At 34.4% G+C, this 27478-nt stretch overlaps 1 protein-coding gene across 7 annotated transcripts; it reads right to left on the bottom strand.

Annotated features, from left to right (window-relative positions):
* Window positions 1-15398: 15398 nt before the first annotated feature.
* Window positions 15399-27275, bottom strand: LOC111048411. 7 transcript variants are annotated; one of them, XM_039420529.1, is made up of 7 exons: window positions 27029-27229; window positions 25570-25809; window positions 24025-24171; window positions 22426-22616; window positions 21562-21710; window positions 20088-20211; window positions 15399-15781 (listed from the first exon to the last, which is right to left on the bottom strand). In XM_039420529.1, exons 4-7 carry the CDS (start codon window positions 22599-22601, stop codon window positions 15778-15780), a joined length of 453 nt encoding a protein of 150 aa, XP_039276463.1. In that variant the 5' UTR covers window positions 22602-22616; window positions 24025-24171; window positions 25570-25809; window positions 27029-27229; the 3' UTR covers window positions 15399-15777. The 7 variants fall into 7 exon arrangements, with proteins under 7 accessions (XP_039276463.1, XP_039276462.1, XP_039276465.1 ...); XM_039420528.1 differs by lacking the exon at window positions 24025-24171 and having other exon boundaries at window positions 27029-27275; XM_039420531.1 differs by lacking the exon at window positions 24025-24171 and having other exon boundaries at window positions 25611-25809; window positions 27029-27236.
* Between the last annotated feature and the right edge of the window lie 203 nt (window positions 27276-27478).

Here is a 27478-nt window from a genome sequence, read left to right on the forward strand (position 1 = left end):
TCATGTGAATTCCAAATTTATTCCAATGCATTCTCTTGAACTTCGAAATTGTTTGAAAACGTCTACCAACAATAGAAACGGACGTATCTGGCGTGAAAATTTAAAAATTACTGCGCTCGCGGTGTTCTTTGTCTTTTACGAAGAACACATGTTTGTATACTGGAATTTGTTGCTTTATTGTATCCCAACATTTTGTTTGCACAAGGCTAAGAGTACTGTATGGTAAGCAAGGTGTAATAAAAAAGAAGCTAGAAGCCATGAATAGCAGCATCACGGTTTTGTCCATATGAGGAAAGTGAAGTGGGCAAACGAACGGAAGGAACAAAAGGTGGTGGCTGTGAATTGCAGATGGTGGCCGTTTTCGCGGTAATTGGTATTTGAGATAAGGTGTGCGTGTAGTCGCAGCTTGTCGGACAAGTCGAGGTGTCGTTGCAATGCACGGTCGGCCAATTGTCTTTTCACCTCGACTGCGACTGGGACGAAGACCACACTTTAAAGAAAAACAAACCAGATTCTATTTATGCAGTTGGTTCTTCTTCTTTATATGCTGCCTTGAATCGAAGTATTATTCAAGTGCAAGTCTGCAAGGAGAACGATTTCTTATTCAATTTTCATCATTGTGTTGGAGATGTGAATTTTGAACAGAAAAAGACGTGTTCTGGTCCCTCTTTACCATAATACTGTATATCAAAGACCTTGGAGGGCCCGATCTCCCGATCACACAGAGCGATCTGCGATCCTAATGGTGTCTATATCTACATGTAAAGGTGCGTACAGATATAAGCGCCTCCAACACGCTCCGCAATCGCTCCACGCACGCTCCGCAATCGCTCCGATCATGAACGTTACGGGAGATGTTAGCTCTTCTCGCGTTCCACTCTTGCTCCCCGGTCGATCATCAATCGATCTGCTCGAGTGACGTTCGATTGCGGAGCAGAGCGAAAGTCTGTACGCACCTTAAGACATCGATATAAAAACCTATAGGATTGCAAATCGTTCACTGGTTGCTGGGCCCAAATTTACAAATTTATTCTATTCTTTAAGTTTAGAACTTTTTTCTTTTAATCCATCCTGAACAAGAAGCACATGCAGACTTCCCTGGGTCAAACGTATTGAAATCTTCTCATTCCAATATTGTCCACCTGATATCATTAATCTATATAGCCATAGCCACCTCTAATACAAGGCCCCGGCCCACGATATTGCAACGTCGCAGTGCAGGCCTAGAATCTAATACATGATTGGTGAAAAATTATTTGGTGATGATTGGTGAAGATTTAAAAAAATACCAGCTGATCTTTATCACCAATCATGTAGGCCCTATTAGATTCTAGGCCTACGCTGCGACATTGCAATATCGTGGCCGGGGCCTTGTATTAGAGGTGGCTATGATATAGCCTATTATAGCTTCAGAATCTGTGTAACTCGTATTCAGGCATTCAAGACATCATTGAAAAGTTATTTTGCCATTGTGTAAACTGGGAAATGGAGATCGTTAGAATGGAGAGCCTACAGTGATATTAAAATCATAGTATTCGACGATAACTAGAAAAACAGCTACAAAGACGACCCCAATCAATACAAATAATCGATAATTCATTTCCTCAACTCATACTAGTGATTGAATATAGGATTATGATCTTTATTTTTGAATTGGAATTATTTTTATAAGTATAATATAGGCCTGGATGATATTCAATTACTGTAAATGATAATATTTCGTGATGCTGTAACTGTTTTGAAACTACATTATTTTCAGTAATCTATTGAAGAACTCTCTCGAATATCAACTTTTCAGTTGATAACACTTCAAAAACACTCTTTGTATTATTTATCTGAAGAAAAATTTCTAAGCAAAAATCGATACAGTAATTGATCTCTCCATTCAATTAGTAATAATTTATCCAGAGGTGAGATAGCTATTGCATTTTTTTAGTAAATCTTTGTATTCGTTTTGCGTTCACTAATCACACTTCCTTGTTTGATTAAATGTTTCTGCACATTCTGATTGAATTTTGGTGACGACGTGTTGTATTCCAACGCTTCAACATTTGTTCTGTTTGTCATGTTGAGCTTTTGATTACAAACCGACGACGCTCACAAAAACTGGTCACTCTACAAAATTTCGCGTGAAAATCGCGGAATTCAATTAACTTGACATTCGTCTTCAAGAGATGGCATTCTTCTCCGAATTTTGTCACCGGATCAAATAGTAGTTTTTTCAGGTTCATACCTTGTACGTATTTTATACTTCAGTTTAGTTGGAGTGGTTTATTTTTTCATTCCATACAGAGACTCAAATTCTCAGGCAGCGTTCTTGTTAGACGTAGGATTGTTGTATGAGGATGATCGAAGGAGATCTTCTCTCTCTTCCCGAACATAAATAGGGATGTGTGTTGGACGGACTTCGACTCAACTGTCGCACAGAACCGCTTTTTCAGTTTTCCTTGGCCAGTCGGCGCCTTTGCCTCACCACGACACAATACATCCTCAACAGTCGCGACCAATGAAGAAGAAACCTCCAAGACCTGCTTGTTCCTTCCAATTCAACTCACTCGCTCCCCCATCCTTTCTTTCCTCTTATCCTTTCCTTTTTCCTCTTCACTTCTCTTATTTCTACACACTCCTTTCCTTTCCTTTTTCATTGCTACAGGGTGTCGATTCCAGCTGACAGTTTCACAGGCTCCGATCCCAACGCCGAAAGTACGTTGGCAGCCGAATTCCAAACTCTTTATTTTTTTATTATTCAGATCTTATCCGTGTCGCTGGAAATCAAATGAAACAACCAACATCAATCAGCTACATCGCACTTCTTTCACGGATGAAGCAACACTGAGAAACAGTAATTTGAATTGCAAAGTCGAATCTTTTGATTTAATGGGTGAATATAATGACTTTGTTATTACCATATAAGCATTCAATTTAATTTCTAAGTATCATTAACATATAATAAATGATTGAGTAGAATGACATTCTGTATATCATACACTGTCAAAAAAGTCTTCAACAGAATCAAGATTGGAAAATTATTGATGATTGCAGTATTTGCCAATAAATAATGTTCCATTGATCAGGTAGCAGGTAGATACAAAGGATATATTGAGAACTTGAAAAAACTGGAACATAGCATGGAATAGAATAGACTTACCTGAAAATTATAGATGATTGCAGTATCTGCCAATAGATAATGCAGCAGATAAATATTAGCAGGTAGATACAAAGGATATATTGGGAACTTGAAAAAACTGGAACATAACATGGAATAGAATAGACTTACCTGAAAATTAATAGGCTATGAATATCAATTAATCATATCAATTGCTGAATCAACAGCTCCATTAATATAGTTCAAAACCAATAAACTAAAAGAGGATTAAAGTTGTATTCCCACATATCAGTCCGAGTGTCCGAGTCTGGTACAGTGAAAATATCATTTACATGATTCCTAATGAGACTATATTATGTAGAGTGATCAATTAAATTACATGAAGATAACCTCATATAGCAAAGTGATTTAATGACTGAAGCAATAAAATGTCGATTAGTAAACGAAATTCCCTGACTTGGTAATCAGCAAAGAAAAGGATTGCGAGTAGGCTACTTATTTACTCAATTCACGCTCTTTCATCCTGGCTTATTCGCCTTGGAGAGTTGGAAGGACAATAAAAGTTTAATTGCTTTCAATCAAAGGATTCGAGGATCTATGGATCTTTGCATCTGTAGATCTGTGCAGTAAATTTCTTCTCAATCACTCACGATATTGAAGGAAACTGAAATGTCTTCTGCACGGTACTTAATTATAATAGAATTTATTGTTAGTTGTACTTGAAGAATTACTTCTTGGGTAATTAATTGGATATTAATCTAAAATACTTGGATCATTAAATAACTATACATATTTCTCTATCCATCACATCTAAACTATTAATTTGGTATTGAAAACTCAATCCAAAAAGTGGAGAGGACTAATTATTTTGAAATGCGCAAGACTATTAGAGCATTCATATAACGTTAAATGTCATTGTCTTTTGTTTTGTTCAAATGTTCATGTTTTATTGTAAATGACGATAGAGAGAGTTGTCTTCTAGTTTTACAGTATCATGTGTTGGAAGTATTGTTTATAAACAGTGTAGGCTTACTATATCTTTGGAATTTAGAATCGAAATTATTATTTTTTCCACTTCTTAGTTACTGTATATAGCCTGATATCAGGTTTTGGAGTGTTATCAGTAATATTTGTTCCATTATTTATATACCAATTCACCATCCATAAATCAACAACTATTCAGGACATTCTTTGCTTTGACCACAAGTTCAGAGTATCGTATCATAGAAAAATAGAACCAATCTAAAATCTATTCTACGTCTTCACTTGTTTCTTCTTGTAATATGGAACCGTTTATGATGTAGCAGTCCATAGCTAAGAGTCCTCAGCTTAAGCTCTGAGCATAGAACAAAACAATCTTAAGTTTTCGTATAAGTTTTCAATGCTATGAGCTATGGCCAGTTGTAACAACAGGTTCAATACCTGAACACTTCACTTTGCTTGGAGATAATGTTTCTTACCATGATTGTACCGAAGATACAATCTTGGCCCACCACAGACAAGTCAGAGATGTTTCTTCACTTACCTCGCCATTGTTAAGTAACATTAAATGATGACAGATGAGACGTCGCAAGACGTGGTTGGGATATATGCAAGAAACGTGCATAGGATTCTAGTGTATAATGCCTGGGAGTTAACAATTGGAGACTATGGCCCACGCAGTATATGGCCCCGACAGAAATCATCAATCATCATCATAAGCTATTCAAGTCTGGACTGTCATCCTCGCCACCACGCCATTACCACTGAAAAATTGCTTTGGAACGTTCTTTTCGTGTTTGGTAATATTTTGAAATATTTTAATATCCCATTCAGTCACCTGCCTCCACTTCTAAGCACTTACTTGACCGGGTAGCATAAATCTCTGAAGACTTCTTTCAACCCAACCACAATGACGTTCAGTTATAGTGTCATAAGCGCATTTTTATTGCATTCTCTGATCGCTATATATAGAGTTTACCATTGAAATATTATAAATTGATGCATTTTTTCGACCATCAAAAAAAAGCTTGTAAGCTTTATTACAAATTAAGCATTAAATGCTTAAATAAATTTTATTTTATGTTTATAAAAAAACACAGATCGAAAGAGACAAACTGAGTATACCTTGTCCTATTTCTCTCTCACATTTAGATAGCATTTAAGAGTTCGAAATATAGGGTTGATAAACTTACTGTTAAAAAATAGAAAATTTAATATAATATTCACTGACTCTATATTTTTGATTGAATTTCGATAATTGTGACGAGGGAAGGGTTGTCAACAATCAAATAAAAATAGTTCATATTGTGATACCGTAGCTAATATGAGAATATTGTAAGCATAGTGATCATTACTATCATTAGTGATTATGATGGTTATGGATTGTAATTGATTTAATTACAGAAATGAACGGTAGGGATTACAATCAGTAGGTGAGTTTAGAAGTGATACATATCCATTATGATAATTCGCTTGTTCATTACAATATTTTGCATAAGAGCACGTGAAAATCCAAATTTGGAGAAGAATAAGATAATTAAGACTGTAAACTCTGTCAAGTCACAAGGCAAATCTTATTATATTAAAGCTTAATAATTTTGAATATGAAAAACACCACCATTCTGGAGTGATATGTATGACTATAGAGGATGGCTGTGAGTTAGTAGAAGGAACAGCTTGACAAATCTTCTCTATTTGATTAAAAAATACATTAGAATAAAATTGTAGTATTTGATACTACATGTAGAATACATTTGTCGATGGATTTCTTAATCTACATCCCAGTTGAAGAAAGTTTTCGACAAATATCTCAATTCTTTATGAATCATAATATTCCTATTGAAGAATTTTCTTGATGGATTTCATAATTTTACGTATTGTGGAAGTGTAATAATAATAGTCTAAAATTAGACTATTAAAACACCTTTAAGACACCTTTTACCTCAAATATAAGAAGGCAAGCAATTCAATTCACGGCATGTTGGATTTGGGATTTGGTAATGGTGAGTACCTTTTCTGATTTTCTATATGTTCTATGTATGTGGTTTCTTGTAATAATAGTCTATCAAAAACGGTTGGCGCTGAATGTCTGTCAATAATTCCACAATCGTGGAAATGGAGGCTCACAAGCTTTTTTTTTGATTCCCAGTTTCCAATAAGGTGTACACTTTAAAGAAAAAGTGTCGGCCGTCTGTTTACCCAACCATTGTTCATTTGCCAATAGCAATAAAACAGTTGAAACGCCCCTGTAAAAAATGACATTTTCCAGCTTGTTTGCAGGTACAGGTAGGTAAAGATTCCACAAATTGTTTTAATTTGATTCGCAGCAAATTCTTGTGATCAACCAGGTCTAGTGAGTAAAAAGCTGAAAGTAGATCGAGCAGTGCATTTAAGGTTATGCACGTTTCCATGCGCGGATGAGATGAGTGAATCCAGAGTTGAACTTGTTTGGAAGCCGTACTGGAGTTGGCAGCGTGAATTGCAGACAATTCCTTGTAAGTACTTGCTGCAGTTGAACAACAATTGTATCGGACACATTCGCAGGGTGGTTGCGATGGCGACCCGATCTGTCTAGCTGAAAGGTCGACTGTCGTCGTTTTTAGACCTATATCGAGGCACTAGTCTTTGCGTGACCAGACTCCAATCGGCGTTCTCTCGTTATGGCGACTATTGCCACTTCTGTGCTAGTCACCGTCGATAGAACCTTATTCCGCGCTCAACATTATTAACTGCGATTTGATCGTGCGACCGATCGACAGTTTGCCCAGTAAAAAACAATTCCTATCGAGTACGGCTTCTTCTGAGGTCACCTCTCCTTTATTGAGCACAGTGGTCGCATAAGAGCGTTTATCAGTCGGTTGGGGGTTGAGACCACACTATATAGATCCTCCTGCTATTTATTTGGACATCCCCATAATTGGATATTAATATTTCATGATATTGAAGTTCTTTTGGAATAGTATCTTTTCAATTATTGTATTGTATGTGTGACATTTGTTGTATATTGTGACGAAGGTAATGCTTCTGAAGTCCTCAGAAGCGGTTACAATAAAACCTACCTATTCCATTATATTCTAATAGTGGATAATTGTCCGAGCAAAGTAAGGTCTATGATTCAAGTCGACGGTTTGGCATTTCTCTCAATGTTTAAATGTTTTTATGTTGCGCATTTACGGCGAAACGCGGTAATAGATTTTCATGAAATTTGACAGGTATGTTCCTTTTTAAATTGCGCGTCGACGTATATACAAAGTTTTTTGAAATTTTGCATTTCAAGGATAATATAAAAGGAAAAAGGAGCCTCCTTCATACGCCAATATTACCGTAAAAATCAGACTATAGAATATTATTCATCATAATTCAGCTGTCTAGTGGACTATAATACTACCCGTTCAAAAACATCGAACATCTTCAAAATGTATCTTTCCATTAACGTTAGTAGACAGTTGACTATAATACTACCCGTTCAAAAACATCGAACATCTTGAAAATAATTGTATCTTTCCATCAACGTTGTAGACAGTTGCAGCCAGACCTGATAACAGCGCTCACACTCACATTAAAGGACGACACGTCACGGTACGATATAGGACAGAAAGCTCTATGTTTATTTAGGATTTTTTCTGGACATTTTTAATTGATAAATTATTTATTAATTTTTGAGAAAACATAACAACAGGTCAATGTAACTCACTGAGCGCGAGGTCTACTGTTCACAGAACTACTAGTAATAATATCGAGTGACCTAGCTGACTCAGGTCTGGTCAACTGATCAATTTCAGGGCCTCTGACATGACCTAACGACTGTTTAGACATCTAATAATTGAAAACAATAAGATACGATATAAATTCATTCAACATATCATACATGTAATACAATTAACAGTTGAACATCGTCATAGAGATTAATTTGAAATAGGCCTTGTTCTAAAATAATTGATATTGATATTATCAATAGGATAATGAATAATATATGATTTTGTGAATGTGATGTGGTAGATATTCATATTCAATGAGAACGAGTTTACTAGAGGTTGATAATGGTGTAGCCACCGAAACTATAGTAGGTATCTCAAATTGTTTTCAATAAACCAGTGGTTCTGACAATATCAAGTCGTTTCAATTCACGATGGAAATTTTATTGACATTGGAATAAGTAATAATTCAGATAATATAAACCCTTCTATCTGATAGTTATTTGAAGAGAATTTATGTTGAGTGTAATACAAAGTTGAGTCTAATAAAAGTTCAACGATCATCAACTAGCATTTTGGAGTTAACACTCTTGCACTAAAAAAATAAAATAAGATAAAATGGATTCTGTGGCTCTGATTCTTTAACATATAAATGCAACATCTCAAACATTAAAAAATAATTATTACCATATTTTCATGATATGGAAATATATCAGTAGAGCTTCATTATCCGAATTAATTGGAACCAAAACCCATTCGCTAACCGCGGTTAGGTAATCAAATATTAGGATAATTGGAGGTTTCAAAAAAAAGGGGAACAGGTCATTATTAGAAACAAAACCTCTTAATATTATGGTAGGGCCTACTATATTTATTTGCATATATTCCGAAATCCATATTTCGCTAGCTCCACCGAGTATAATGTGTAGCCTATGTCTTCCAATAAACGCACTTTTTATCCTATAAATCTAACCGACTTCTAATGTACAGGCTGTATTAAACTTATATACTCGAATATGACCAACTATATCACTTTTAACGTACCTAATCTACTATTAGTATTATTATAAGGAACTCTTATTAATTAAAATCAAACAAATAGGCTATCTATAACGATTTTTTTTTCAATATTATGTACTGACTTCCACTAATTATTTACATTTTCCAACAAAAATTAGAATTATTCTATTAACTTTTTTAGGTTGGAAATGAAAGTTTGATTTCTTGCACAGGAGATTCATAATATCGGGGCACCGAGCTTCGCTCGTTATTTTTATTTATTGATAAACAGAACAAAATTCACTAAAATGATCGTGTTTATATTTTACAGCTGGCTATACGTCAGATTATGAATTTCGGGGATGCGATAGTTTGATTTTCCACAGAATCACTCGCTCACTTTTTACTATCCACAGACGACGAAAGTCTCAGCTGTTTCAGCCAAGGATGACGTTCAGCGAGTTTTCCCAAGGATGAGACCTAGTGCAATCGAATTTTTATCATCAACCTACTATATGTTCTAAATTTCGTGAAAATCGTTAGAGCCGTTTTCGAGATCCGTTGAACATAAATAACCAGATATCCTATTATATTAAGCGAGCAGTTTCTGTATAATATATCTGGTTATTTATGTTTTACGGATCTCGAAAACTGCTCTAACGATTTTCACGAAATTTAGAACATATAGTATGTTTATGATATAAAGATTCGATTGCACTAGGTCTCATTCTTTGGAAAACTCGCTGAACGACATCCTTGGCTGAAACAGCTGAGACTTTCGTCGTCTGTGGATAGTAAAAAGTGAGCGAGTGATTCTGTGGAAAATCAAACTATCGCATCCCCGAAATTCATAATCTGACGTATAGCCAGCTGTAAAATATAAACACGATCATTTTAGTGAATTTTGTTCTGTTTATCAATAAATAAAAATAACGAGCGAACAGATGATAATTTCGTCGTCTATGATGATAATCCTCCTAAACTAGAGTATATCATAATTTTCAAAGTTGATCATTATTTGACAATTTCAAGTGATTAGTGAGTGCTATTTTGTTATTCAATTTGGTTTGTATATAATCTAAATTATAAATTTTTTGTTTGAACAGAAAATTGAACCAGAATTCAAGTGTATGGAACATAACCTACTTTCTGGACTATTTATAGTGTATAAATCAAAATTCGGGAGAAAACAGTTTAGGGCTGTGCCTGTTAGTACTTCCCCAATCATTTTAAAGAATTGTGTTCGGTTTATCAAAAGTCAATAAATAAATAACGAGCGAAGCTCGGTGCCCCGATAAAAATTTAAACAGATATACAGAAATTGCTCGCTTAATATAATAGGATACTAGCCTCCAGTACATAATATTCAAAATTTCTATGCAATCTATTGGATATATAATAAATACCACAAGTCTGTACTCATCAACGAATAACAAGGATACATTAGTAGGGTACCGGTAGTATGAAATATTCACAAGTCACTATTTAAATATTTATATTTTCAATTCCAATCAATGGGTCATTATAAAAAATAAGGAAATATTATGAATCTTCTGACGTTATTGAAAGACTTGGAGATGGTTGTTCAGAGGTTGATATGGAAACTTTGAATTCTCAAAAAAGCGTAAAACCTGAATCCTGAACAATATGTTCTGCAGATTATCCCCGCACAATCCTCATGTGATTCCTTAACCAGTAATTTTATAACTGAATGCTGGAAAGATGATAGCTCTGTTTGTCTTTGATAACTTTTTATTTATGTACTAACAAATAATAGAAACGAATCAATCTCATTGGAAGGCACTTTGTCGGAATTCTCTAATGCTGTCTTGAGAATTTTGAATGCACCATTAATGATAAAATTGCGGGTATCGGCATTCTTCACACGGTTTTCTATTATTAAATGATATATTATCCTGTTGGCTTTCCTGTTCTTGACGCTGTTGGCTTCCTTATTCTACACAATCTTCAAATCTTCTCCTGTAAATTGATAAAATTATGAAATTAAAAGTTACCACGACATTTTGTAACCATTTTCAAGGACCAGAGCTAGGGGTCTTGAAAATGGTGGAAAATGTAGTGGTAACTATTAGTTTTATAATTTTATCAATTTAAATGGGCCTTCAACTGGTATAACTAATATAACTCTATTTCGAAACTCACTCATTATTTCCATCATGTTTTAAATAATATATGAATATTTATTTCTATTTCAGGTGCCTAAAACATCTGCAGCGTGAGAAGTGAGCAAGTTATTCGAAACTGAATATAACCTGCCTCACTTGATTGCAAGCATATTTTATTGCAAGCTCCCATTAACTGGCAGGAGAGGGATGAACAGTATGTGTCTGTGTGTGTGTGTGTGTGTGTGTGTGTGTGTGTATGAGTGTATGTGCGTCTGTGTACACGATATCTCGTCTCCCAATCAACGGAATGACTTAAAATTTGGAACTTAAGGTTCTCACGCTATAAGTATCCGACACGAACAATTTCGATCAAATGCAATTCAAGATGGCGGCGAAAATGATGTCAAAACAGGGTTTTTCGCGATTTTCTCGAAAACGGCTTCAACGATTTTGACCTAGAATAGCCATTGATGAGCTCTATCAACTGCCACAAGTCCCATATCTGTGAAAATGTCAGGAGCTTCGCCCCATCTATGCAAAGTTTGATTTTAGGCTTCCAATTATCAGGTCTCAAATATAATTACAAAAAAAATCAAGTGGAAAAGATTCAGCATGAAAATCTCTACAATTAATGTTCAGTAAAATTTTCACCTACAATTCGAAATAAGCTCGAAATTCGAGAAAATGTTATTCAATTGCAAATTTTTGGCAACTGTTGATTCTATTAATCATTCACTATGAAGAGATAGAAGACCTCGTGTGTCTCCAGCGCTATTGTCCTGTCACCAGCTGGCGCAGATCTTTGAATAGTAGACTTGAGATGCGCGTGAACACTAGCGTCAGGTGATACATTTTCATAACGGCAAGGAAAGTTGTGTGAGTGCGCCACACAAGATTTTTTTATTATTAATGATGTTGTATTATCCTGTTTGGTTTTCTGCTCTTGACTTCCTTATTCTACACAATCTTCAAATCTTCTCCTGTAAATTGATAAAATTATGAAATTAAAAGTTACCACCGCACTACATTTTGTAACCATTTTCAAGGATCAGAGCTAGGGGTCTTGAAAATGGTGGAAAATGTAGTGGTAACTATTAGTTTCATAGTTTTTCAATTTAAATGGGCCTTCAACTGGTGTAACTATATAACTCTATTTCGAAACTCACTCATTATTTCCATCATGTTTTAAATAATATATGAATATTTATTTCTATTTCAGGTGCCTAAAACATCTGCAGCGTGAAAAGAAGTGAGCAAGTTATTCGAAACTGAATATAACCTGCCTCACTTGATTGCAAGCTCCCATCAACTGGCAGGAGAGGGATGAACGGTATGTGTCTTGTGCAGAGAGTATAGCATGTGATATTCTATAGAATGTTGCGTTCTATCCTCACTGGTTTTGTGTCATCAATTCAAGGCAACAATTCTGACCATGTGGTCATGCCAACATATGCCGAGTATGTAGGGGAAGGGTGACCACTGGCTCTTTTTGTACTGAAAAGTGCTGCAATCTAGCGGGAAACGTGAAGACTATTCCACTGGCTCACCATCATAGTTGTCGTGAAGGCAGAAGCTGTTCGGATCACTTGTGAAAAAGTTATTGCATATTTTCTTGTTTTTCAATTTGGTTTGTATATAATCTAAATTATAAATTTTTTGTTTGAACAGAAAATTGAACCAGAATTCAAGTGTATGGAACATAACCTACTTTCTGGACTATTTATAGTGTATAAATCAAAATTCGGGAGAAAACAGTTTAGGGCTGTGCCTGTTAGTACTTCCCCAATCATTTTAAAGAATTGTGTTCGGTTTATCAAAAGTCAATAAATAAATAACGAGCGAAGCTCGGTGCCCCGATAAAAATTTAAACAGATATACAGAAATTGCTCGCTTAATATAATAGGATACTAGCCTCCAGTACATAATATTCAAAATTTCTATGCAATCTATTGGATATATAATAAATACCACAAGTCTGTACTCATCAACGAATAACAAGGATACATTAGTAGGGTACCGGTAGTATGAAATATTCACAAGTCACTATTTAAATATTTATATTTTCAATTCCAATCAATGGGTCATTATAAAAAAATAAGGAAAATATTATGAATCTTCTGACGTTATTGAAAGACTTGGAGATGGTTGTTCAGAGGTTGATATGGAAACTTTGAATTCTCAAAAAAGCGTAAAACCTGAATCCTGAACAATATGTTCTGCAGATTATCCCCGCACAATCCTCATGTGATTCCTTAACCAGTAATTTTATAACTGAATGCTGGAAAGATGATAGCTCTGTTTGTCTTTGATAACTTTTTATTTATGTACTAACAAATAATAGAAACGAATCAATCTCATTGGAAGGCACTTTGTCGGAATTCTCTAATGCTGTCTTGAGAATTTTGAATGCACCATTAATGATAAAATTGCGGGTATCGGCATTCTTCACACGGTTTTCTATTATTAAATGATATATTATCCTGTTGGCTTTCCTGTTCTTGACGCTGTTGGCTTCCTTATTCTACACAATCTTCAAATCTTCTCCTGTAAATTGATAAAATTATGAAATTAAAAGTTACCACGACATTTTGTAACCATTTTCAAGGACCAGAGCTAGGGGTCTTGAAAATGGTGGAAAATGTAGTGGTAACTATTAGTTTTATAATTTTATCAATTTAAATGGGCCTTCAACTGGTATAACTAATATAACTCTATTTCGAAACTCACTCATTATTTCCATCATGTTTTAAATAATATATGAATATTTATTTCTATTTCAGGTGCCTAAAACATCTGCAGCGTGAGAAGTGAGCAAGTTATTCGAAACTGAATATAACCTGCCTCACTTGATTGCAAGCATATTTTATTGCAAGCTCCCATTAACTGGCAGGAGAGGGATGAACAGTATGTGTCTTGTGCAGAGAGTATAGAATGTGATATTCTATAGAATGTTGCGTTCTATCCTCACTGGTTTTGTGTCATCAATTCAAGGCAACAATTCTGACCATGTGGTCATGCCAACATATGCCGAGTATGTAATTTTGATTTTATAAGGTGTGACTGCTACCTTTCAATCACAAATGCCCAGGCAAAAATTGAGGAGACAGAAATCCGTCTCCCATTAACATGCAGATCAATAACCGGTCAAATAATTAGTCTATTTCAATTAAATAAAGTAATACTTTAAGTATACTCTAATTTAAGTTCCTGGAATAAAGGGTATTTCATAAATACCTTTGTTTCCTCTGTTAATTGAGCACCTACGAACTGTTTAATATAAGACTTGGTAATTTCTAGCAGTCTATTTCAATTAAATAAAGTGATAGTTAATTTGAATATCTGGATTATTTATTTAATACCTTTGTTACCTCTGTTAATTGAGCTCCTAGGAGCTGTTTAATATAAGACATTGTAATTTCTAGCAGTCTATTTCAAAACTAAACGAAATTTAAATAAAGTAATAGTTGATTTGAGTATCTCGATGATTAATTTATTTAATACATTTATTACCACTGGTAATTGATCTTCTAGGAACTGTTTAATATAAGACTTTGTAATTTATAGCAATCTATTTCAAAACTAAAAGAAATTTAAATAAAGTAATAGTTGATTTGAGTATCTCGATTATTAATTTATTTGATACATTTATTACCACTGGTAATTGATCTTCTAGGAGCTCTATAATATAAGACTTTGTAATTTCTAGCAGTTAATCGTTGAATTTTAACCAAAATTTGATTTGATTAGATTCAGAAATAAATCTGTGACTTGGAATTCGTGACGTGATTTTTATATTGTTAAAATCACTATAGTCAACCGCACGAAAATAGTCCGATAGAAATTGGAACGTCTGAGTATTAATTAGTACCTCCTCACCCTCCGCACCCATAGACATTGCCAATACTCCGTCAGGAGTATTATAAAAATGATTAATTCCATTTATTCAGCTGCTAGTTTCTACTACTATGAATGTCTACTATTTATAAAATAGAATCATAGAGAAACAATAGCGTAAGTAGATATCCCATGGTATAGGGCGTTTATGTCGCAACTTTTACTGTTATCTCAAGCCGATTACTGTCGATTTTTACTGTTTTGACCGGGTAAGAGTGTATGAACGGCACACTATGAGAGACTACCAGTGTCACACAGCTTCACGGGAAAGAATTACATGAACTATCGGCTTGAGATAACAGTAAAAGTTGCGACATAAACGCCCTGTACCATGGGATATCTACTTATGCTATTGTTTCTCTATGATAGAATATAGTACCCTTTGAAATTAATAAAATAATAGAAAGAGTATACAAATTATAACTACCTACTAGTTTCGGTGATCACACCATCGTTACCACCTACTTATTCAATTATTTTATTGATTTCAAAGGGTACTATAATTATATTTTATAAATACAAGAAAGTAGCCCTGAATTCTTACATTTTAAGAAGTTCTTCTAGTTTCTACTTCTAATAAATAAATAACTATGTAGCAAATATAGAATACATACTTTTATTTACACTTAGCCTATGTTTAAACTACAACTATGAATTCAACTACTACTAACTAATATTTCCATCAATAATAATTCAGTGTCTTATGAGAGAATTTTATGCTTGTTTATTGCATTATTTATTTTTTTTGGATTATTAAACTAAACTAAACTACTTCCACTAAGCACACCGCCATCTGAAATTCTTCCTTGGCAACCTATGTCAGCAAATATGGAATTCTCCCTCTCCATGCCTCGAGCACAGACCGAACGCTTCTGTTTGTAGACCTTCGCCGAACCCATATATTGGTTGGGGGTCAATTGGATTGCCGCCCACCTGTAGTTGGTTGGCATAGGGCTCGGCAACTTCTCACACACCTTCATCTGGTAACAAAAACAATTTTTATTCAAAATTTGAATGAAAATATTTCATAATCACCTAATAACTACAGACCAAGGCCAAAAAATCTTAGAATATCCTTTCACATATTTTTATTCAATTTAAACAATCTCGTTTTCTTTAAAATCATTTTTAGATATGTTCATTTCGCTTACTTGATTCATGAACCAAATCAAAATTTATTATGTAATCATAATACTATGGGAACAAATGAATGCAGTTAACATAGCCTATTAACTAGTGATTCTTTGACTATTATAAATGAATGCATTGAGAAGTTGATATCTGGTTTATGTTCAGAATATATGGCAATAAAGAATAAGTAGTCTAATGTATAAGATCAGCTTGAATTTGTCAATTTCAAGTAAGGAATCTGGCTTACTAAATACACACGTTATATAATAAAATTCTACATTATTATACAGTCAGTATGATTATTAATAGAGAAGTCGGTTCGATGTTCTGCCGGCCACCAAATTAATAGTCCTATAACATTTCAAATGAATAAAATATTATACTATGTGCCGGTTGCACAACAGCCGGTTAAATTTTAACCGTGATTAATTCTACGAGAACCAATCAGAGAAGCCGTCTTTTCAAAAACGCCTTCTCTGATTGGTTCTCGTGAGTTTAATCACGGTTACGATTTAACCGGCTGTTGTGCAACCGGGCCTTAGTGATCCAATGACTAACGGGTCTTCTGAGCTCAAAAATCTATTGTTCTTGCTTGTGATGCATAGCCTACACATGTCTCATAAGAGTATAATACATGAATGAACACTTAAACACTACTGAAAATGAAAAGTAAATACAATAATTAATAGTAATCAAGTTTCTTCCCTTGAAGTTTCTTGAAGCTTCAAAGTACCAAGAAAAAAGGAAAATTCTAGCAATTATTTCATGCTACGCATCTCATAGTAGGTTATCTGTTGCCGATACAAACTTTGCCGCATCCAATGAACTGAATTTCCCGTTTCAATATATTTAAGAAATAATAATAAATAGTCGATAAAACATTATGTAAATATTGCAGTTCTGATAATTTATATAATTAAACTGATTTCCCGTTTCAATATATTTAAAAAATAATAATAAATAGTCGATACAACATTATGTAAATTTTGCACTTCTGATAATTATATAATCAATAATTGAGGTAGGGCATTAGCTTGTAGCATGCAGCTTTATTTTATCAAAAAGGTAGTTTTCTCAAATTGATGGCTACGAATAATTTTGTTCAATGATTTTTATTTGAGCCAAAGTACACCAGTACATAAGCCAGGTCACATACAACATTCATTATAAATAAAATACAATGTACAGAATACTATGTCACAGTTTTAAACTTTCAGGAGTTCTATGAACTGGCTATGACTTTGTAAAATTATTAATATTATGTTGAGGTACCTAAATAAGTACATACTATACAATAGTACAATAGTACCTATTAAGTACATACTGTATCAACTACTGCTACTTTTCATTTTTGTTTGTTTGTTTTTATTTGTGTGACTCACTGCATTCTATTTCCAGACCAGAATATCTTATATTTGAATATATTTTTTTAATCTCTTTCTTTGTTTGGACATGATATTAATATATAGCAACAGTGGTTCGACCGGGGAACACGTGAAGATCTAACATCTTCCGTAAAGTTCATGATGGGTGCGTGGGAGGAGCGACTGTGGTTCGATGGAGGAACGAGGGCGGTACGAGGGCGGAGCGTGCTCGGTGCGGGTTGGAAGCGCGTATATGTGTACGCAGCTATAGAATAGTATCATGATATCATATCACAATATGACATTAGTATCTTATCATGATATTGTAGTTCTCTTAGAATAGTATCTTTTCAATTATTGTATTGTATGTGTGACATTTCATGTATATTGTGACGGAGGTAATGCTTCTGAAGACCTCAGAAGTATTGAATGAAAAAGACTAAGAAATTGTCAAAAAACCACTGATTTCAGTGGTTTTTTTGACAATTTCCTAGTCTTTTTCATTCAATATGAATAATTACCACAATATCAACTTCTCAACTACACAAAAAGTGAAACCTCAGAAGTGGTTAGAATAAAATTTTTTCTAAAAAATTCCAGTGTCTAATTGTCTTTTTGTAATGACATTTTTTAACTATGTCTAATGTCTATTAATCATATAATATGTCCACTTCTATTACCAATATAATATCATAATATTATGTCTAATTTAATGTATGTTCCCAAGTAATAAAGTATTAGCTATAATACAGCATCAACAAATAAGTACAGTACATCCCATACAATAATTAGATCCCAAAAGTTATCCGAAAGGTTGTTCCCCACTATGTTCGACAATGTAACCCTCACAGCCAATCATTTCAAAAAACTCACTAATTTTATAAAGAGGGGTATCCAAGAGCCATTTTTTGACCCTGCTGGCAAATAAGCTACTTGTTGCAAGACAAAACTTAACACGAAAATTGAAGAAAAGCATATACAAAAATCAACAAATTGAGTTATGTTATATCCTGATGAAGTAAAATTATTACATAGTTACTTAATCTCTTCCTAGATCAGAAGCCATTACTATGAACAGTTGTCCGAATTTTGTTATTTTGTTCTGCACTTGAATGCTCTATCTAGATGCCACTCATCACTAGTCTTGAGAGCTTTAGAGGAGAAACTACAGTACCTAATCAAAGATTCTTCATCTCTTTTTCCAAAGAGTTTCGAGTTCTTGAAAATTCTTAATGCTGCCGGGATTAATGTATTCGTTGCATTGTTCGCTCCATTTCTTAGAAATTCAAAGAATTTCTTATTTCAATTGGAGTCCTACGATTAGAAAATTAATTGAAGATGCAGGTTTTTCAAAAATATACAACTAGATGATTGGAACTAAACCTTCAAACCTTATTCTAAGTTCCCAAGAAATCCTTCTGGACCCCACCTCCCCCACACCAAACACCCTCAAAGTTGTGAAATACAAATAATCACGGAAAATCAATTATCTTTCTTACTATCCATTGAAGAAGGTTCATTCGTACTATGACATTCCTTTCGTTATGTGCTAAAATATTGGACCTTTTCATTTTCCTGTTGAAACTAACAGTTTTCTTGAAGAATACACATGTGCCATAAACTATGTGTATACGAGATATATTATAAATTAATAAAAACAATACAAAAACTTGTAGTACCCTTTATTATTAAAAACGTTAAAATAGTTTTTTATAAAGTTAACATATTTTAACGTTTTTAATAATAAAGGGTACTAAAAGTTTTTGTATTGTTTTTATTCATTTGTACAAGAGTAGCCAACTTTAAAATAGTTTTTTATAAAGTTAAACTATTTTAACGTTTTTAATAATAAAGGGTACTACAAGTTTTTGTATTGTTTTTATTAATTTGCACAAAAGTAGCCCATATGAGTGAAGTGTTTTTATGAATTATATTATATTTTAGACATAATTATTTCAATTTACACAAAGTGACCGGGCCTTTGTGATCATGACCTTAGCGCGTATAAAGTTCATTTCTACGAGCTCTGGGATCTCTACCTGCGCGGTGAGTAGCAAATATAGTCGGATCTTTCTACACGTTCGCACGCTTCTGTTATGAAAACAATTCATTTCTAGAATAGTTCGGAGTACGTACTGAATAATCTATGTTGATCTCAGTCATGTCGAAGAACATGACCAACTAGTTGTGCCTTTCTCCTTTCTATTTTTTCCAGTAGACAACCTCTTTCTTCAACTCGTTAAAACATCTCTACATTCGTTACTTTTTCTCTTCAATAATTCATCCCCAGCATTCGTCTATCAACAACTACACCCATCAAACTCATCAATCCAGTAATTGCATCTACCTCCTTTCCTGCAACTTCTGTCCAGCCTTCTACATAGGTGAAACCACCACTGCCCTGAACCTCCAAATCAATAATCACAGAGAATCCTTTAAAAATAATACTTTCCTACCCATCCCTACCCATGGCTCTGAGCACAACAAAGAGTTTGACCAATGCTTTAAAGTAGAGGTCCTATGCGCAACACACAATAAGCTTCGGTTCACGTGTGAGGTTTTTTGAACCTTTGTATCCTTAAATCCATCCATCAATATGCTATTCTTATCCTAAATTTTTCGTTTCATCAAATTTTCATCCTAAACTATTGAAGGCAGAGTTCGAGTAATAGTGTAATGGTCTAGTAATTCCATAGTTGTTACCTGCAGTCATGGGTGTCTGTGAGAATTATAATAATAATAATATTTATGATCTAATAATATTTGTGAGTTAATAAATTAAATAACTTACCTCTGGAAAAAATAGTTCCATGATGAAGCTGAAACTCGCACGGCCATTTGTTCGTGGTCCTTGCAACCTTGCAATTTGAAAGGCCCCCTTCCTTCTTTCAAGGGTTGCAGGGCTGTCACGTTTTCTGAAACATACATTCAACATGTATATTTCAAAGTTGACAAGTGCCAGGACAACTTTAATATACAGGGTGTCAACGAACTCCCTACCAATACTCTAGGGTCTAGGGCATTGTTCCTGGATAAAAACATATGTAAATTGTCCGGAAGTCTTCAGTTACACAGCGGCCATTTTGCTTTTTTAACTTATCATTTTTTCTAAATAATGGTTAAACATAGGAAATTGAAACTTTTCTCGATCATTTAAAACAACTAGACAAACTGCATCTTCTTTTTCTAGCCTAAGCAGTTTTTCTTCCATGTCTCTGTCTTAAATCCCACTGCAGCCCTCTCCTTCGCCCTGCCTGTACATTCCTCATGGCCCGATCCAATACCAGCAGGAACAATGTTGGTGACAGCACGCAACCTTGACGAACACCTGATTTTATCAAGAATGGCTGTGTAATCTTCCCTTCATGCAGTACCTGGCATTCATAGCCCTCATACATTTTCTCCAGTATTCTAATTATTTTAACTGGGATTCCATACTTTCTTAAAGTTTTCCACAGCACACACCTATTGACTGAATCAAATGCCTTTTCGAAGTCAATAAAGGCCAAGTATAGTGTGACACACACACACCACTCATTACTTTGCTCCAAGATGATTCTCAAGGTGTTTATTAAATCAACACAGCTGCGGTGTTTTCGGAATCCTGCTTGCTCTTTCCGCAGTTTTCTTTCTATGGAGTCCTTGATTTGATTTAAAATTATCCTTGACAGGACTTTTCCAGGCACTGATAATAATGTGATTCCTCTCCAGTTGTCACAGTTGGAGGTGTCACCTTTCTTTTGAATCTTCACTATCAGTCCTTTTTCCCATTTATCAGGTACAATAATTATTATTAGCCTATTCAAATTGAAAAAGACTCATTTATTCAAGAGAGAAAGCAATAGGAATGCCCTATACACGCTCGAAATCGCACTGTATATATGAGACCATGAGACAGCTCATGAAAGAGCGGCTATGAAGTACGATTGAATACAAAGCACATGCGCCGTAAAACGGTGCATGTCTCTTGTGTCACTCCAGCCATCTGTGTATTCCACTTGTCAGCTGATTGATTATAAATATTATCTATAGTCTGAGTAATCCTATCTTCAGAGTAGATGATATATATATAGTGATATCAGAGTATAGAGGAATTCCTTTTCCTTTCATATTATCCTTAAAATGCAAAATTTCAAAAAACCTTGTGTATACATCGACGAGCAGTTGAAAAAGGAATATTCCTGCCAAATCTCATTACATACAGACAGACAAAAGCAAATCGAGTTGAAACATAGACCTCACTACGTTCGGTCAATAATATTTACCATGGAACTTCCAGACCCCTGGATGGGCCCCCGCCAACTCCAACAATCTGGAGTAGAACCCCTCCAGGGCATTGTTTGTGCGGTGCGGCTTATCAGCCACACTCATCCCATTCACTCCAATAAAGCCAATCCAAAAATTCTCCATGTATCTAAAAAATGAATCAATAGTATGCATTAAATTTCTGTTTATCCTAATAATGCTGTCAAGAAAGTAATTAGTTTTATGATTTTGAGAAAGCTTACGCAATAGCAGTAGTTCTTGAAAAAAAAAATTGCTACAAAGTATGAAAAAAACTTAAAAACGTAAATTATGAGTGTATTGTGGATCAATTTAAACCCTTTATTTTTAGCATGCGTTTGGGGCTATAACTGAATTTGTTTACCAAATTCTTAATGTTCTTGATCACCTTGGTTTTGAGAAAGTTTTATGGATGAGTGAGTGAATGATCACTTTATTTATCTCCTAGAGAACGTGTAAACAAGTTGATTCCTTTTTCCAATGAATTCTAATTTCCAGGCCTGACAAGGCCAATACGATTCCATAATTTCTCACAATATCTAACACATCTTAAGAACATTTTATTTATTTATACAGAAAATGTGTAAAAAATAAATTTAGAATACTAGAATAACAGTACCATTATAGGCCTACATAAATTCATGACATTATAATCATAAACGAGAAATATTGTAATTGATCAATGTTTGCTACCACAATACAGAAAAAATTCTGAATAAAGTTTGCTGGAAAATCGTGCAGGTTGTTAATAGATTGTAGCAGCCAAAAATGAAAAACAAACTACTTTGTACGAAGACTATAATTATTTTATTTGAGTATTATGAACGTTTGCCATTAGGACTTACTCAAGAATAACTCGGAATTCCTCCTCGAGATTATGTGCTCCGATGTACACTTTTATAACATCTAGTCCAGTTTGAATTTTTGCACTGGGTAATAGTGCCAGGCTCATGAGCATGTGTCCTGCCTTGGAGGCCTCCATGCTCTGCCGCATTACTGCAGCCGTGTTCAGTTGCACCATTTTGCGGTAGACAGCCTGTGAAAAGTGTAGAATATTCAATACAATATGCTCATACATCTATATCCATGAAAGGCTAGGTCCCAAAAGATTGAAATCACACCACAGCCAAATATACTGAGCATGAAAACTTGGAATTTTGCACACTGGTTCACAATAGCCTCGAAGGCACCCACTATAGTCTGTGTAAAATAAGTTGAGACTTGGCTCTCCACCCGAAGAAATTACAAGGTTGCCAAATCGTGTGAAATTACAACTTTCTCGAATTTCAAATTTAACGTCAGAACTACGTTAGTACAAGTTGTACAATATCATCCCCGATATGTCAATGGTGCTAAATAGTTACAATATTTACCTGTGTGTAGTGAAAAAACACCCCACAAATTTAAAATTTGGCCACACAATTAATGTGGCATTTTGCATTGCCTGCTCAAAATCAGTCAATACAAATGTGGGATTTGAGGCCGGCATGTGATTTTTCTGGTATGAAAAAACACCTTCACACGCGTCTTGCGTTCTACTCGTCATTAAAACGTAGGCGAGGGGGAATGAAAGCTGATAAGCTGAGAATGAAAGATTTATATTAATAATTTGATTGTATGGTATGAGATACAAACTTATTAGTTCAGCTGAAGATGTCATAGGTTTTACCATGAAACCTGGTACTGAATTATGAATTAATTTTCGAATAAATAAAAGTGGTATTGACAATATCAAAGTCTTATTCTTTCAAGATTTATATTACTTGCATTTATAACTCACAACTAATGCACAGCACACAATAACGTATTAAATATGCCATACAGTTGTGTTCGACATTTGCAGTTGCAGTGACAAGGGTCAGCTATTGCAGACAGCAAGGTGAGACTTTCTTGCTGAGAAGTAGTAGTTCCTTGCGTGGGGAATTTTGGCTTCATTATAGCAATAATCGGGAATAAAAATCGAAAATTATAATCCAAACATTGATGCAGAACATCAATGACTGACTATATCAAGTATACTGTATCTTCTATATATATGTTACTTAATTTCATAAATTCAAATCTATACACAGATAAAGAGTATTTAATGATATAGGTAATTATGTTACATAATCTATGTAGTGCTCGGTTGACACAGAACAGCGTATGAATGAAGATAGGTAATTTATTTATTAAACGAGCGTTAGCGAGTTCTTACTTTTGACTATCTGGAGGCCCAAAGTCGTTGGCTGTCTGTATGTTCTTCAATAACTTAGTCGACTGTAAAGAAAACATACGATTTTATTACAGAATTGTATGCTGTAATGAGAATCATATGTTTATTTGTTCTACAATCAGCTGTTTACCAGCTTGATTCCATGGATGTAAAACAGCTGAAATTGAATGACTATGACAAAAATATAAATATTTAAATTGTTACTGACTTGTGAATATTTTCATATTACTCTAATGTATCCTTGTTATTCATTGATGAGTGCAGACTTGTGGTAGCTACTATATTATATCCATTGGATTGCTTAGAAATTCTAAATATGTACTGGAGGCTAGTATATGAATCTCCTGTGGCAAGAAATCAAACTGTCACTATCAACCTGAAAAAGTTGATAGAATAATTCTAATTTTTGTTGGAAAATGTAAATAATTAGTGGAAGTCAGTACATAATTTTTGTCCAAATTTCGAGTGTGCTAAAACAGCTGATCAAATAACTTTTCTTTATTTTGGATGAGGCCGCCTTCAGGAGAACCGTCCGGAAGCTACTGTGTGCAAAGGCATACTACAGTGTGAACGAATTTATGAGTGATAATTTGAATTTTTATTGAGAGCATGAGCACTGGATCACTGCCATCTGAACTGTTACAGTTTTTTTTTTTCATGTGTTTGTACGTGTTTTGATTTTTTGACGCCATCGATCCCACAATTGTGGGTAATGGATGAAGCTGAAGGTATTAAGGTATTAAGGTATTTGTTTTCATTATCAAAGAATTAAACATTTATAATAATATCAACATATTGCCATTTAAAAATATAAAAAGTATAAGCTCAACCTGCCCCATTAAAACATAATTGAACATAATCTTTTAGGTTATGTAGACAAATTGAAATCTACCCAATCTGAGATTCACTCCCTGTCGTGGTCGACGACGGCATTTACGCACAAACGAAAACCCAGTAAAAGTATGGCAAATGCGCTGTAATCATTTTTTCAACTACTGAGAAAGTGAATCCTACTGAGATTCATCGCCGTTTAAAGGCTGTTTATTGTGATGATACTGTTGATAGGTCTACTGTGAATCAATGGATCATAAAATTTCAAGATTGCTAACCTGGAAAAGCCTCAATTGTTGGCGAGACACGCAGCGGACGTCCAGTCACTGCTACTGACACTATGATTTTTATTTGAGCCAGAGTACATCAGTACATAAGCCAGGTCACATACAAAATTCATAAATAAAATAATCGAAGACTTGATTCAAAATGAGAGGCGAATCACTCATCAGAGTATCGTAAAACAAGTTGGAATATGTGTCGGCTTATTCTTCATTATTGTGATACCATAAAATCTGTGCAAGATAATTACCACGCCGTCTGACAGATGAGAATAAACAGCATCGATTGGAATACCGTGAACAACTTTTGAAGCGCTACTGTAACAAAGGAGACGACTCGTAGATCATTAAGAAGAATAAAAAATTAAACAGCCTTTAAACAACGATGAATCTTACTAGGATTAATTTTCTAACAGTTGAAAATTCGATAACAGTGCGCTGTTTTATTGGCGTTGCCATAACACCAGAACACGATGCCATACTTTCACTAACCAAATCAAACTGGATGATTGCAACGCCTTCAAACTGCGCAGCCGTGTAGAGGAGAATATGCCACAAGGCAGGCTTCTGAAGTTTATTTGGTTTGTGCTCTACAAGCATGTGCTCATTACTCATCAGCCTCCCCTCGTAATACCTGTGAGTTCATCAGTTATATAACTTACCTCTAAAAAATAAAATCCCATAAAGAAGCTGAAACTCTCACGGCAATTTGATCGTGGTCCTTGTAAACCTGAGATGCTAGCAAACTATATTGTCAGCATTATCAATCGCACCGGGCTTGATTAAGCCACAGCTTGGAAAGCGCATGGAATGTTAAACCTTTCTGGTCTTTGTAGCTTGCCGTACAGCAAATATAAAAGGCCCCTTTCCTTCTTTTACGGGTTGCAGGGCTGTCACGTTTTCTGAAACATTCATACAACATACATTGCAAACAAGTGCCAACAAAACTTCAATAAATATCAACTAGTGATTTTACTAAAAAAAAAGGTTTTCTAAAACGTTGAGTTTATTGAGAGAGCTCCAGTAAGTAAGAGAAAAAGCCTTACAGCTAGAAATATAAATTTGACCTCTACTTAGCAAAATATACAAATTTTTGTCATCATGGAGCCTATCAGAATTAGAAGTTCAAGTAGATTCTACTCACTTTGTCACATCATCTTCATTATCAATCTAATGAATGATAGATAAATTATCTTGATCTAAAATGTCAATAATGCAAAACTTAAACACTAAGTTGATAAAATGAATGACCTCATCTCATTAGCATCAGCTGAAGTGGCTCCATCTTTACTTGCAATTCGATAGACTTACTGTATTGTGGGCCTTGACTTCTATTCTCATCCCAGATAATTTTGGTGCTAGTTTCAGTAAGTTACCATAATTATATTTTTCATCATAATTATAACAAATCATTCAACAAATTTTGCAACAATTGTCGTGTACGGTACTGATTATGCATAGGCCTACAGTGTCACCATTTGCACTATTCATTTTATCTATTATTTCCTTCCAAAACCAGTGTCAACTACCCAATTGAGGCTGGCGGTTCTTGGCTAAAGTGCACGTCCAGTGCCAACATACCTGTCATCAAATTTTGGGTTGGGATCTATTTAGTATGTTATTTTGAGCACAAAATCACAAAAATTAAACGGCGCTCACTATTGCTTTTGAAATAAACTAAGTTCAAAGTAGCAGAACTTTACATGCATTCAACTTATAAGTAGCAACCATAAGTAGCTAAGGTTAGGAAAAGCTTTATGTTAGGAAAGCTTAGGTTAGGAAAAGCTTTGGGTTAGGAAAACTCGATTAGGAATATCATAATTTGATGATTTCAATAATCAAAATGGCTGCTACTCATAGGTTAAATGCATGTAAAATTGTGCTACTTTGAACTTAGTTTATTTAAAAAACAATAGTGAGCGCCGTTTAATTTTTGTGATTTTGTGCTCAAAATAACATACTAAATCGATCCCAACCAAAAATTTGATAATAGGTATGTTGGCACTGGACGTGCACTTACACCCGTTTCTTAAAATATTATTAATAGATAGAGCAATATCTTGCCTATTTGTGGATAGCTGCTAAAGAACAAAAAATTTACAAAAAAACACTCAAACTAACCTGCAATTGAAAGAACTTTTCAAGAACGCACATGTTTTAAAACTCAATAATTTCTGCAACTGCCCTAGAAAATCTTAATGGAAATATAAGAAACTATGAGGACAAGATAATTATAGTAGTAATTAATTAATTTAAATAAAAAATGAAAGTAAAAAATTGAAAATCAAAATAACAGCATTAAGCCTTTGCATTGCCATCTCAAACTAGTATAGTAGTAGTAGGCTAGTTGTTGTACAGTGTTGCCAATGGCAATGGAAAAAAATAACCAAAATTTTCCCCGGAATCAGTCTCAAAAACCCGGAACTGAAATCCCCGAAAATTCCCCGGAAATAAGATGATGATTTTTCTCAATATAAAATAGTCATTAAATGGGGAAGTAGTTGAGATTGAAGCATGTATGAACGTTTCTCTACTCAATTTTGTGTTATCAATACGTAGGCCTCCTTTAAA

The sequence above is a fragment of the Nilaparvata lugens genome, chromosome 2 (genome assembly GCF_014356525.2).
Source record: "Nilaparvata lugens isolate BPH chromosome 2, ASM1435652v1, whole genome shotgun sequence".
Taxonomy (NCBI): Eukaryota; Metazoa; Arthropoda; class Insecta; order Hemiptera; family Delphacidae; genus Nilaparvata; species Nilaparvata lugens.

Bases quoted from the DNA above. Each gene is read 5' to 3' on its own strand.
- LOC111048411 (XM_039420524.1), bottom strand. From the start codon at position 25,590: ATGGGATTTTATTTTTTAGAG. The intron at 22,617-25,569 runs GTAAGTTATATA...CACTTTTCACAG, and splicing joins TGGGATTTTATTTTTTAGAG to GCTGTCTACCGCAAAATGGT. The intron at 15,782-20,087 runs GTAAGTTATTTA...TTTTGTTACCAG, and splicing joins TGGAACTATTTTTTCCAGAG to ATGAAGGTGTGTGAGAAGTT.